Here is a 14,365-nt window from a genome sequence, read left to right on the forward strand (position 1 = left end):
CTTCATCTGCATTTCTTGGAGTGAGTGTAAATAGTTCAAAGACTGTTCTGTAATCAACTTTGAATAAAGTTTGTTTGGTTCACGCATACCATGGACTGTGCTGTCATTTATCCAAATGGATTGTGAAGAGTGGGAGTGGGAGTGCAGAGTGAAACTCTGCAGTTACCCATCTTCCGGCCTACCAGATGTGTCTGGCCCTGGCCTACGCCCAAGCTTGAGTGTGAAGGACTGTAACCACCATTATTACAGAAGCAAATAAAATTCATTTTTTGTGCGAGCTCTGGGTTTGGATGGGCGACACCCCTGATCCAAAGAGCTGGCCAGAGCCCTGTGTTAGGTAGTGGGGGACAGAAATCAGGGCTACGCACACTTAATCTATGCTACTTTGAGAGCATAGATCAGGGGTGGGCAACTCTGGTCCTTGAGGGCCGGAATCCAGTCGGGTTTTCAGGATTTCCTCAATGAATATGCATGAGATCTGTTTGCATGCACTGCTTTCAATGCATATTCATTGGGGAAATCCTGAAAATCCGACTGGATTCCGGCCCTCGAGAACTGGAGTTGCCCACCCCTGGCATAGATCATACATCTGTCCTGCGCTGGTCTTATTTCCCATTGAAACCCACTACAGCCTGTCAAAATCTGTCTAGCTACATTTGAGGCACATAGAAGTCTTTTTTGGCACTGGCCGCCTATCCCAAATACTGAAGTTGCCATCAATGCACCTTCCTATCAGAATATGTCTAGCCATAATTGGGACAAACTGTAGAAGTCAGCCTGGCCCTGGCTTTATTTTCCAATTACTGGAGTTGTCACCTAAGCATCATTTAAATTTGGTTTGATGCCTTTCTTTTTCCAATTAGAATTAAGGTTCCTTTGTGTTTATCCCACACATTTTTTGAATTCAGGTATCCGTCAACCTTTCTGTGAAAAATTACTTCCTGAACTTACTCCTAAATTGACCTCCCGGCAACCTCAATTCAGGTTTTCTAGTTCTACTGCTTCTTGTCTCTGGAAAAGGTTCATTTGTATATTAATGCCTTTCAAATATTTAAACATCTGTATCACATCACCCCCCTATTCCTCCTTTCCTCTAGGGCAGTGTTCTTCAGTGCAAGGCCTGGGAGCCAGTGGTGGTCCTCATTGTCTTTCTATTTTATCCAAGCTTAGGACAGAAAGGGGTCAGTGGATGTGGGTGAGAGTTGCATGCTTGAAGAACAAGGCATTTCTCAATAGCCAAAAGAGAATACATTTGGAAATGTTCACAACCTTGAGTAGGGTTACCAGAAGTCCAGATTTACCCAGATATGTCCTCTTTTTAGAGGACTGTCCAGGCATCCAGACAGCTTTGCAAAACCCAGCACTTTGTGCAGGTTTTGAAAAGCTTTGAGCTCGGGGCCGTATTTGAAGGGCACCTGTGCATGTGTGATGTCATCATGCCACACCTGAGCATGCTCAGAGGCCCTCCAAACATGGCTCCAACTTGAGAAGAGGTCCAGGGGGTAGGACTGGGGCAAAATGGGGCATGACTTGGACAGGGAGGGACTGGATGGAACTGGGTGGGCCTTGATACCCCCCCCCCCCCAAATGAAGGTGGGATGGTGGGGATGGATGTCACTGACGCACACTGGTCAGCTTGGCAATAAGATATTGGCAATTCTCATCTCATTCAGCTCATTAGAATCCAAAGTGTCCCCAGCTTAAAATTTAATGAAGACCGCTGCTTTAGGAGTATACAGATTTAGGTTTTCCAGTCTCTTCTCATACATCTTGTGGCACACACCCCATACCATTTTTATCACTTTTCTCTGAACAGCTTGAAGTCATTTAAAATCCTTAGAGAGATATGGTCTCTCAAAGTGAACACAGTACTCCAAGTGGGGCCTTACTAACGACTTGCACAGGACCACAGGGAAGGGGGATGGACGTCAGTTAATACCAGCAGCTGTTTTATCAGTATAGAGTGTAAAAGTAGAATTACAGAAGGCAAGCTATAAGGAGCCTAATTTACCCCCTTTAAGGAAGCCGCGTTACCAATTTTTATTGCTGGCTGCGGCCGTAAAAGTTCCGACGCTCATAGGAATTCTGTGTGCGTTTGAGCTTTTACCGCCGTGGTCGGTGATAAAAAATGCTAAAACGGTTACATAAAAGGGTGTGTGTGTATGTGTGTAAATTAGAATTGTTAGAAAGACTGGGTAAACATAATCACTGAAGCTGAAAGCAACCGAATTGTAGTTACTACTGTCAAAGAGATGATGTCCAAATCCAAATTTGGGATGCTTTGCAGAAGACGCATAGAAATCCAGTAGTGAACGTGACCATTTTCAAAACTGCAAAACATCTAGTGTGTGTGTGAGGGAGGTGGGGGGGGGGGTTGAAAATGGCCGTTTTTCAGATGTGCGTCTATCTTTTTGAACCATTTTTGAAAAAAAAACGCATCCAAAAGTAAAACTCACAAGCCACTGAGATGTAGGCAAGGCCAGCATTTGTAGTAGACTGGCCACATAGTCATCCCAGCAAAGCAATGGGGCACTGCAGTGAACTGCACATAAAAGGTCCCAGGTACACATTTCACCATAACCCCCTTATATTGTATGGTGAGCCCTCCAAAACACATCAAATGCCTACTGGACCCTATTGTAGTTGTACTCCACATCAACAGCCCTTATGCTTGCAGATGACACATATATGATGGTACAGTAGGTTTTGGTGGGCTCACATGCTCCTCCACAAGTGTTGTACCTAGTGTGACAGAGGCCTGGTTCTTCTCTGACCACCAGGTTACTCCAGAGACCTGCTTGCTGATCCACTAGGACTGCCCATAAAATCTGAAGTTGGCACATTTACATCTGTGAGGGATAGGAGGAAGACATCCCTCCAGTGGTCAGCTGATCTGTTGGGCACCTTTTAATCCCTTATTTGTTGTCAAAACAAAACAAAAAAAAACAGGTCTAGCCCCAAATGAAATTGTGCCTTGGATGTATTATTCAATATTTGATTACGGCAAAATGTCCAATTTATAAGCCCACCCATACCACACCTCTAACACGCCCCCTTGAGATTTAGACAAACTGTGGATGAACAGTATGGGTAAGTCTAGAAAATAAGTTTGAAAATAGTGAATTGGAAGGATTTGGCAAGAAAAATGTCCATTTATGCCACACTGTGAACATTTTTATTTTTTATTTTTAAAATGAGCTCCAAACTGTACAAAAATGCAAGCTTTGCCTTAGATGGCAGAGCATTTGGGATAAATTCCTGAGTGTTTTCACACAGCTGTATATTAAAGTAAGCTGAAGGACTGGAAATTTGTCTTTGTTATCTTGCCGGCTGGCACGACTAATCAAGAATAATAACGAACTCTCTTTGGTAAGAACTGTGACTAGAACTGTAATTTGTAGGCTCTTTTTTTTGTTTAAATCTTTACTGATTTTCAAACTTTGATAGTGCAATACAATTGGTAAATCATAAATACTGCATAGAACGCACTAATAACTATACAATTATTACATTAAACAATCATTTACTCCCATCCTCATCTTAATTATTAATGCAATAATACATATGATGTGATTTCAATATTATAATTAAATAATTTAACTCCTCAACGTACATTTCCCCCCTCCCCCGGATGTGTAAAGAATCTAATGAAAAGGGAAGAAACATGACCCTTACTGTAATGCAACAAAAGTAGTCAGTGGACTCCATACATCATTAAAGGACTTACTAGTTCCCAAACGTTCCGCCATCATTCGCAAACAACACCAAACTATTTAGTGGAGTTAGAACTAAAGAGGACTGCGAAGATTTACAAAGGGACCTTACTCATATTAGGTGTCCATGTTCCAGGTAACTAGCAAATGGTTCTGAACAAATTGTTTGCAGATTATATTTATATCAAGACTTCAAACACCCAAGACACTACTTGTATTTCTTTTCATGTCCTTACTGGGGGGTGACGTGTTCATCATCGGTCTTGTTTAATTTTGTAATGCATGCAATATCAATGTGGTGCTATAATTGATTTTAAGAAGAGCACTTAACTTATAGCCCGATGGCTACCCAGTCGTTTCACTGGTGTTTCATTCCATGTTACAAGGGCTCTCCTTACACCACCTGTGGGACTGGAAAATACCTATTGCACCTGAACATGGCTTACCTTGAATTAGTTCTTAAAAGATGTGAGCCAAATCCCTTTTACTTTAGTGCAGGGGTGTCAAAGTCCCTCCTCGAGGGCCGTAATCCAGTCGGGTTTTCAGGATTTCCCCAATGAATATGTATGAGATCTATTAGCATACAATGAAAGCAGTGCATGCAAATAGATCTCATGCATATTCATTGGGGAAATCCTGAAAACCCGACTGGATTGCTGCCCTCGAGGAGGGACTTTGACACCTTCTTTAGTGGGTTCCATGCCTGGTTTTCACACTAACTACATTGTGACTTTTCTTGAGAGGAGACATCAATGTTTAATGTAGTCCGATTACATCAGGGGTGTCCAATGTCGGTCCTCGAGGGCCGCAATCCAGTAGGGTTTTCAGGATTTCCCCAGTGAATATGCATGAGATCTATTTGCATGCACTGCTTTCAATGCATATTCATTGGGGAAATCCTGAAAACCCGACTGGATTGCGGCCCTCGAGGACCGACATTGGACACCCCTGGATTACATCATACTACTTTTCCTGGAATGTTTACGCCATGGTTTTAGGCGGGTGAGAGAAGTTAGAAAGAGGATTATCAGGGAGCTCCATCCCTAGGGCTTCGCCCCCGTTTTGCAAAGAGGTTCTCACTTTTTCGGGACAAGCGATGTGAAAATCTGAACTACAATTCCCAGCATGCACTGGGGATCTAGCTAGGTGCCTGGGACCTGGGTTGGAAACAGGATACTGGGCTTGATGGACCAGTGTGGCAATTTTAATTCTTAAGTTCACTGGGGGCGACCCAACGCTTCTTAATCTATAGGAGGGCGTATGCGTTGGCAACCTTTAGAGGCAAGACATGCAGGGAGGGACGTAGCTAAGACAAATTGGGACTACAAATCCCGTCGGCGCACTGACGGCCCCTTTCCTTCCGCTTCCGGAAGAGGTCCCAGGCGGCCCGGAAGTGATATTTGCCCCGCACTAAGATGGCGGCCGGGAGCCGGCGACAGCTGCTGAGGTTTTTAATGCGCCTGGGCTCCATCCTACTGACTCGTTTCCCGTTCTGGAACTGCTTCAGCCAGCTCATGCTCTACGCCGAGAGGGCAGATGCTCGCAGGTAGGGGATAAAGGAGGGAGAGAGAATGAAAAGGGGAGGATCCGAGAAGGCTCTCCCCTCCCCCCCCCCAAGGAAAACGTGGAACTTAGGGGAGCAGGGGCTTCTGGATCATAGGCAGCAGGCTTGGGTGGGCTACTGGAGAGATCCATGGCTGAACTAGCATATTGCTTTGCGTAGCAGCTGGTAAGCCTGGTAGGGTGATGGGTTTGGTTCCCTCCAGCTGAAAAAGGCTCAGTTCTGGAGGGTAGTTCCACTGGGACAACTCTTCGGTTCAGGCACTGGCCACTCAGACCATCCTCCTCTTCTAGAAGCAGCCCTTTGTCAAGCTCTCCTTCTATTGAGGGCACTGTCTGCAATGTGTTTTGGTTGGGTTTTTAAAAAAAATATAAAACCCTGTGCATACTTTATAGTGCTATGGAAAAGCACATATACCAATTTAAAATATTCAGTTGGCAGTTGTGGACAGAATGTGGTCCTGATAGTCAGTTCTGGGCTATGTCTGAGTACCAACACTGAATATCGGGGGGCCGCAATCCAGTCGGGTTTTCAGGATTTCCCCAATGAATATGCATTGAAAGCAGTGCATGCACATAGATCTCATGCATGTTCGTTGGGGAAATCCTGAAAACCTGGGAAATTCTTCTTTACCCAACGTGTGGTGGACACCTGGAATGCACTTCCAGGGGGCGTAATAGGGCAGAGTACGGTACTGGGGTTCAAGAAAGGATTGGACAATTTCCTGCTGGAAAAGGGGATTACTGCACAGGTCCTGGACCTGTTGGTGCCGCCGCGTGAGTGGACTGCTGGGCACGATGGACCTCAGGTCTGACCCAGCGGAGGCATTGCTTATGTTCTTATTCTGGCATGTACTGGTCACTAGATCTTATGTGAGCACTAGCTGAATATTGACATCAAGAAAGCAGGTGCTCTCACCCCCTCCAGTTATCGTCATTGTTTTGTCTAATTAATTAAGTTGTGCGCATACATTGGCTATGTGCATCGATGTATGTACACGACTTTAAAAGGTCATATACATAGTTTGGGGGTCTGTATTTATCCCATAACTTTGTGAAGTCTCTTACTGTTTTAACCAAGAGAGAGCAAGAATAATCCGGTAACCAGTTGAAAAATGTGATAAATTTTAATGAAGTAAATAAAATCAAAGCAATCTAAGGGCTATCAGAGATGTGCATAAAGCCTTGTGACTTGTAAGGGAGAAAGCTTTAGCTGTCCTTGTGTTTTCCAGGAAGCCGGATATCCCAGTGCCATACCTGTACTTTGATATGGGGGTGGCTGTGCTTTGTGCCAGCTTCATGTCCTTTGGTGTGAAACGCAGATGGTTTGCACTTGGTGCTGCCTTCCAGTTGGCTGTGAGCACCTATGCTTCGCATGCTGGAGGGTATGTGCATTACGCTGATTGGCTGAAGGTAAGATGAGTCTATCTGTGCGTGGGTTTTATAAACTAAAGATGAAAAAAAGGAACTGTTTTAGAAACTGAATATGAATCACACTTTCTCTGGATGCCTTCCTGTCTGGCTGTTGTCAGAGGGCTAACATTCGTGGTCTGCACTGCTTTCCTTGTCTTCCTGAGGCCCTGCCTCTTTTTTTGACTGGGTTTTTAGCAGGTGTTGGTGCTGTCCTTAAGCGTCATCATAAAGGAATAAACTTCCTTCTGCTTCCTTCTATGGCAAACTTTCCGGCCAGCAGCACACTAAATCCAGTGCCCCAGCCAGAAGGCACTCGGAAGGGTACGGAAGCCCATCTGGCTGTGAGCCACTTCGGTAGAGGGATCCAGGAGGTGCGGGGAGTGGAGGAGAGATGCCAGCCAGGAGGAGAGTCATCTTCCTTCAGGATGTGCCTCTTGCCACGAGAGGCACATCCTGTAGGCAGTCAGCCAGTGTAGACGACTCTCCTCTTTGCCAGTGTGTCACGGCACACCTGAAATTTCAGGAGGCACACAGTTTGCGATACACTGTTCTGTGGCATTAATATCGAGCAGCTTTAGAAATTGTCCCTGATTTTAAGCTACCTGCCTTTTTTCATAAATTTCAGAATGTTACTTTGTGATTCCGGCTGAGCCTCTTAAGCCAAATGCCTTAAATGTTCACTAATAACAATAAATTCTTGAAAAAGTCACTTTTTAAAACTATTTATGAAATGATGATACACAAGGAAAGGTATTATAATTTCCCTTAATCAAAGGCAATGATCAATAAATTATAATACTCATTTTTGGAATAACTACTAGACTCTGTAAATAGAAAATGAGCAAATGAATCAAAAGTAAAAAAAAAAAACAACCACCATAATTCAGGAAGTGAAATATCCTTCCCACATTTCAATGTAATGATTCAGAGATTCTTCTCCCCCCCTGCTTTATTTTTCCCAGCTAAAGGGCTCCTTTTACGAAGCCGCATTAGCGGTTTAACGCGGTAATAGCATGCGCTAATTTGCCGGCTGTGCTAGCTGCTACTGCCTCCTCTTGAGCAGCCGGTAGTTTTTTGGCTAGCGCGGGGGTTAGCGTGCGCTAAAAAGGAGCCCAAAGTCTCTGATTTATAATGGATCCACATATATTGCCTTCATAACAGTTAGCGGAAGCTTTCCAGGCCAAGGTGACAAGTTACTTGAAAATTTCCTTTGGGTACGGGTGATCAAGTTCAAAATAGGATCGGTGAGTATTTAAAGAGGTTTCACTGAAACAAGAGAATAAGGTGATAAGTTTGTTGAATGATATTCTTCTCCATTGAATCTATGTGAGACAAAGATTTTGAAATGTTTAAATCAACATATTGTGGAACTGGGATGACAGATTGTGAATAGATCACAATCTTCAGGGACAGTACCCTAGAAGTTAAAGATGGCTTGTGTGTGACCTGTTTTGAAGAATCGGAATGAAGGATAATCTAAATCCAAATCGTCTTTTTTTTTTTCTATCAATGTTGCATCAACTTAAAGATCATTCGGAAGAATTTAATATATTAGAAGTTTATCAGTTTGGATTTAGGAAAAAATATGGCATTGAGCCATTAATGGTAACTGTGTTGGAAAGAATCTGGATTTCTTAACGTTTTTGTGATGTTGGATGTTTCAGCAGCAATTGATACAATAAATCGCCAGATGCAGTTGAGACATTGCACAGAAATTGGTCTTAGTGGAAGGGCTGTGGAGTCGGTAGATAAATGTTCCGACTCCTCAGTTTTTTGTACTTCAGACTCCGACTCCGACTCCAGGTACCCGAAATTTCCTCCGACTCCTCGACTCTGACTCCACAGCACTGGTTAATTTTCAGATCGTTAAAATGGAATGTCAAGTTGAGAGAAATGAGCATTTTCGACACCACCTTCTTTTTGCTTTTAATCAAGGTTCTAAGGCCGCAGAAGCTGCTCGCAACATTTGTGCTGTGTATATAGTGGGTGCTATAGCTGAAAGAATCGCTCGTGATTGGTATGCCAAGTTCAAAAATGGAGGCGGTAGATAAATGTTCCGACTCCTCAGTTTTTTGTACTTCTGACTCCGACTCCAGGTACCTGAAATTTCCTCCGACTCCGACTCCGACTCCACAGCCCTGCTTAGTGGGGGAGTATGCAGTGGTTCCAATATCTTTTGATTGACAGGATGCAACAAATGCCACAACCTACTAGCCAATGTGAACGGATGACTGTTGATGTAGGGATTCCTCACGGTTCAGTACTTTCAACTATTTTTAATATCTGCGTACAGCCAATTTTTTAAATATAAATCACTCTTATTAAATAAATAAAATAATGCAATGCACAATATATAAATGGATAAATACAATAATGTATAACAAATAAATATAAATACAAAAGTAAACAATTCATAGAGCGATGAAATAAACTATGGGCTCCTTATACGAAGCCGCGTCAGCGACTTTTAATCACGCGCTAACCCCGCGCTAGCTGAAAAACTACCGCCTGCTCAAGAGGAGGTGGTAGTGGCTAGCGTGGTCGGCGGTTTAGTGCGTGTTAAACCGATAACGCGCCCTATGTTTCAAATACAATTATAATAAGAGAAAGACTGTTCAGCTAATTATCCTCTCCCAAACCCCCCCCTCCTCATTCCCTCTCCCAAGATTGCATTAAAAAGAGAGAGAGAGAAAAAAAAAGATCTACTCAATAAAACACGACTTTGAGCAGAAGCTGCCAATCAAGTGGAGCAAGCTTCATCCAAGGCAAGACAAATCATGGGTTGCATACGAAGGGGTTTTGTCAGCCGTAAGGCGGAAGCCATTATGCCATTGTATAGATCCATGGTGAGGCCCCACCTGGAATACTGTGTGCAATTCTGGAGGCCTCATTATCGAAAGGATGTGCTGAGACTGGAGTCGGTGCAGAGAATGGCCCCCCGGATGGTCTCGGGACTCAAGGATCTCCCATACGAAGAACGGCTTGACAAATTGCAGCTTTACTCGCTCGAGGAGCGCAGAGAGAGGGGAGACATGATCGAGACCTTCAAGTATCTTACGGGCCGCATCGAGGCGGAGGCCCACGACAACAAGAGGGCATCCGTGGAAAATCAGGGGCGGGAAACTACGAGGTGACACCAGGAAATTCTTTTTCACTGAAAGGGTGGTTGATCGCTGGAATAGTCTTCCACTGCAGGTGATTGAGGCCAGCAGCGTGCCTGATTTTAAGGCCAAATGGGATCGGCACATGGGATCTATTCACAGGGCAAAGGTAGGGGAGGGTCATTAGGGTGGGCAGACTGGATGGGCCGTGGCCCTTATCTGCCGTCTATTTCTATGTTTCTAAGCCAATTTTTTAATTTGTTGAGAAGTTTAAAAAATGTTATCTGTCTGTTGGCTATACATTGATATAAATTTCCTGGTCCATGGTGTTTCATATCATTTGATCTATACTTTAAATCTAATAAGTACAAGCTTGGATGTTTTCAAATAGATTGAGTTTATATGCAAAGAAAACTGAACTGATGCTTTTATCACAATTCCCTACCCCCTCCCTTGTACAAAACCGTGATAGCGGTTTATGGCGAAGGCCGGCGCGCTGAATGCTCCGCGCTGCTTCTGACGCTCATAGGAACTGTATGAGCGTCGGGAGCAGTGCAGAGCATTCAGCACGCAAGCCTACGCTAAAAACCGCTATTGTTGATTCTGAAATTGAAGATCACAAATTATACTTTCAATTGGACCTGAGGAAGTTAGGAGTGCAAATTGATCCTTGGCTGCTGTTAAGAGCTCAAATAAAGCTGGTGGTTCAGAAAAGATTTTATAAACTGAAGATAATCGGATTTTGGGTGGGGGATTACCAAACTGTCATCTTTGGAGAAAGCAAATAGTCTAAAATTCATCAGCAAGGGTTATCAGTGGTAAGGTGTAGCAAGATTTTGAGAAGCCAAAAGATAGTAGTAGTTTTGGGTTTTGTATTTAGAATGAGTTTATTCTTTTTCTTTTTTTTTTAATTAGTTATTTTTTATTGTAAGCCACATAGATTTTTAGATATGTGGGATACAAATATTTTAAATACTTAAGTAAGAACTGGAAATGTAAACATTTATAAGGAAATTTTAAATAAAAGGAAGTCCCTAATGCAGAAACTTGCAAATTCAAAGTTAAAAAGGCCGCCTTCCTCAATTGTATTATATGAGCAACATAAGGGAAAAGTATCTCTTTCACATTGTCTTCACTTGTCTATGCTGGATCGTTACATATCTGCTACTCCACAGGAAAGCCCTTATCTTTTTAACAAACCACAACCAGATATATTTTGCATTCTCTTTCAGGTGAGAATGTATTCACGAACGATAGCTATCATTGGTGGGTTCCTGATCTTGGCTAGCGGTGCAGGTGAGATGTATCGTCAGAAGCCCCGGAGCAGGTCACTCCAGTCCACAGGGCAGGTCTTTCTCGGGATCTACCTCATCTGCGTGGTACGTGGATATGTTCTCATAGTGCAGAGCTGTGAATGTAAAGACTCCAGCTCTCTATTCCCCTGTTCAGTCATACATACATACATAGATAGTAACATACATAGTAGATGACAGCAGATAAAGACCCGAATGGGCCATCCGGTCTGCCCAACCTGATTCAATTTAAATTTTTTAATTATTTTCTTAGCTATTTCTGGGCAAGAATCCAAAGCTCTACCCGATACTGTGCTTGGGTTCCAACTGCCGAAATCTCCATTAAAACCTACTCCAGCCCATCTACACCCTCCCAGCCATTGAAGCCCTCCCCAGCCCATCCTCCACCAAACGGCCATACACAGACACAGACCCTGCAAGTCTGCCCAGTACTGGCCTTAGTTCAATATTTAATATTATTTTCTGATTCTAGACCCTCTGTGTTCATCCCACGCTTCTTTGAACTCAGTCACAGTTTTCCTCTCCACCACCTCTCTCGGGAGCGCATTCCAGGCATCCACCACCCTCTCCGTAAAGTAGAACTTCCTAACATTGCCCCTGAATCTACCACCCCTCAACCTCAAATTATGTCCTCTGGTTTTACCATTTTCCTTTCTCTGGAAAAGATTTTGTTCTACGTTAATACCCTTTAAGTATTTGAACATCTGAGTCATATCTCCCCTGTCTCGCCCTTCCTCTAGGGTATACATATTCAGGGCTTCCAGTCTCTCCTCATACGTCTTCTGGCGCAAGCCTGCTATCATTTTCGTCGCCCTCCTCTGGACCGCCTCAAGTCTTCTTACGTCTTTCGCCAGATACGGTCTCCAAAACTGAACACAATACTCCAAGTGGGGCCTGTACAGGGGCATCAACACCTTCTTCCTTCTACTGACTACGCCTCTCTTTATACAGCCCAGCATCCTTCTGGTAGTAGCCACTGCCTTGTCACACTGTTTTTTTCGCCTTTAGATCTTCAGACACTATCACCCCAAGGTCCCTCTCCCCGTCTGTGCATATCAGCTTCTCACCTCCCAGCATATACGGTTCCTTCTGATTATTAATCCCCAAATGCATTACTCTGCATTTCTTTGCATTGTGTGATTTTAAGCAAGTCATTTATCTTTCTGTGAGGTCCTTTTATTAAGCTGCCGCAAAAACCGGCCTTGGTGCACCCTTACGCTGGTCTTTGCCACATGCTAAGGCCATTTTTTACTGTAGCTGTAAAATGGCAGATTTTCTATTTTTTTTTTTTTTTTTTATATTAATAGCTGTGCCCTAAGATAGTGTGCAGCCATTAAAAAAAAAAAAATTACGCGTGAGCACTTACTGCTATTCGTTTTTTTAGGTGGTAAGGGCCGATGTAGATGCACAAACTTTTTAGAATAGCAGTGTCCTTTCCGCTCCCTGACACACCCCATCCCCAAAAATACAAGTATATTTTAGTGCTTATATCAGCGAATGCTAATTTGAACATGTCCAACAATATGACATTTTAAATTGCATCGGCTGTGCGTTAGCACCTAATACGACTTAGTAAAAGGGCCCCTATAGTGAAGATATAAATTTCAGATTCTCTGTGCACAGTGGCCCTATCAAAATAGTAGATATGTATCCCCATACCAATGAGTCTCTAACCCTCACTTCAATTTAAATTACATCAACAAGAGCTCCCGCAGAATTCACTTGTTCGCCTTCCCCTCTCTAAAATCATGTCACTTCAAAAGATTCCTTGACAAAACCTTTTCCTTCCAGGCAGCCAAACATAACCCTTGGCTAGCTCGAATCATACTCGAGGCCCCCACCTACCTCGCCTTCAGAAAACAACTCAAAACACACCTATTCCTTGAACAGAACCCTTAACACCTACCGCCCCCCATCCTTCCCCCCCCCACCTTGTATGGGAATCCCTGCCTATTCCTTCTTACTGTAATCTCCGAACTTAAATTACTTCATTGTTTGTAAGTTCTGTTTAAACTGACTTCCGGTCAGCTAACTCTGTGTAACTGACTTCCTAACTTCCCACAACTTCTTCATTTGTAACTTTGTTTAACTGATGTGAACCGCCTAGAACTCTCTGGGTATGGCGGTATACAAAATAAAAGTTATTATTATTATTTTGTCCTTAGGCCTATTCCCTGCAGCACAGCAAGGAGGACCGGCTGGCCTACCTGAATCACATTTTGGGGGGTGAACTAACACTACAGCTTCTGTTCATCCTGTATGGGGTGCTGGCCCTCTCCTTCCTCTCTGGATACTACGTGAGCACCGCAGCACAGGTCCTTGCCATCGTTTTGCCACCAGTCATACTGCTCATCGATGGGAACTTGGGTTATTGGCACAGCTCGCACCATGTGGAGTTCTGGAACCAGATGAGACTTATTGGGCAGAATGTAGGCATTTTTGGGACTGTGATCATCTTAGCCACAGATGGCTGAGCCAGTCGAAAAAAGAAGCGGTACTGTTGTCCTGTTTTGTGTAGACTAAGGGTGGGATCATGTTTTTTAAATGTTATTTATGCTTATAAGGACTCTTTTTAATATAGAAATTTTTGGTATTGAATCTGGGTTTTACTGGTTTTGACCTCCTTAGTAGAGAATGACATGGGGACAAATTTGTCCCTGTTCCCGCAGGAACTCAATTTCCCCGTTCTGTCCCTGCGAGTTCTATCCCTGCTCCATTCCTGTGAGCTCTGCTTTAACCGTACAAGCCTCGAACACTTATGATTTTAAAGTGTTTGAGGCTTGTGCAGATGAGGATGGAGCTTGCAGGATACCGAGATGGGAAAATGAGTTCCTATGAGGATGGGAAAAAATTTGTCCCCGAATTATTTTCTACTCCTTAGCTGATCCTTCATGGACTCGCCTATGATTTTAATATGGCATCTTGTTTATGATTTGTTAATTTTTCAATGCATACAGTGACAAAATTATATTGTTTAAGTGGAGCCTCTGGTTGCAGTGTGGGGGGGGGTGGCAGTCTGCCCTGGGCACCATATTGGTGAGGGTGCCAGCACCCCTCCTCTCTGCCCCCATTCCTCCCTCACCTTGTGCATGCCCTCCCTTCCCCTGTACTTCTAGTTGTTCACCACTACGAGTAACAACTTCTATGTACTCCTCGTCTTCTCTCCCGCTGATGTCACTTCCTGGTGCCTTGCATAGGAAGTGATGTCAGAGGGAGAGCCGGTGGGGTCGCAAAGAGCACATTGAAGCTCTTGTCCCTCGCCGTG

General features: G+C 43.7%; 1 protein-coding gene across 2 annotated transcripts; it reads left to right on the plus strand.

Annotated features, from left to right (window-relative positions):
- Nucleotides 1-3,072: 3,072 nt before the first annotated feature.
- TMEM101 (transmembrane protein 101) lies at nt 3,073-13,698 on the plus strand. 2 transcript variants are annotated; one of them, XM_033918600.1, is made up of 4 exons: nt 3,073-3,090; nt 6,506-6,686; nt 11,020-11,166; nt 13,266-13,698. In XM_033918600.1, exons 2-4 carry the CDS (start codon nt 6,543-6,545, stop codon nt 13,572-13,574), a joined length of 600 nt encoding a protein of 199 aa, XP_033774491.1. In that variant the 5' UTR covers nt 3,073-3,090; nt 6,506-6,542; the 3' UTR covers nt 13,575-13,698. The 2 variants fall into 2 exon arrangements, with proteins under 2 accessions (XP_033774491.1, XP_033774490.1); XM_033918599.1 differs by lacking the exon at nt 3,073-3,090 and adding an exon at nt 5,086-5,259.
- The last annotated feature ends 667 nt before the right edge of the window (nt 13,699-14,365 follow it).

This window comes from Geotrypetes seraphini, chromosome 13 (genome assembly GCF_902459505.1).
Source record: "Geotrypetes seraphini chromosome 13, aGeoSer1.1, whole genome shotgun sequence".
Lineage (NCBI taxonomy): Eukaryota > Metazoa > Chordata > Amphibia > Gymnophiona > Dermophiidae > Geotrypetes > Geotrypetes seraphini.

Bases quoted from the DNA above. Each gene is read 5' to 3' on its own strand.
- TMEM101 (XM_033918599.1), top strand. From the start codon at position 5,129: ATGGCGGCCGGGAGCCGGCGACAGCTGCTGAGGTTTTTAATGCGCCTG. The intron at 5,260-6,505 runs GTAGGGGATAAA...TGTGTTTTCCAG, and splicing joins GAGAGGGCAGATGCTCGCAG to GAAGCCGGATATCCCAGTGC. The intron at 6,687-11,019 runs GTAAGATGAGTC...ATTCTCTTTCAG, and splicing joins ATTACGCTGATTGGCTGAAG to GTGAGAATGTATTCACGAAC.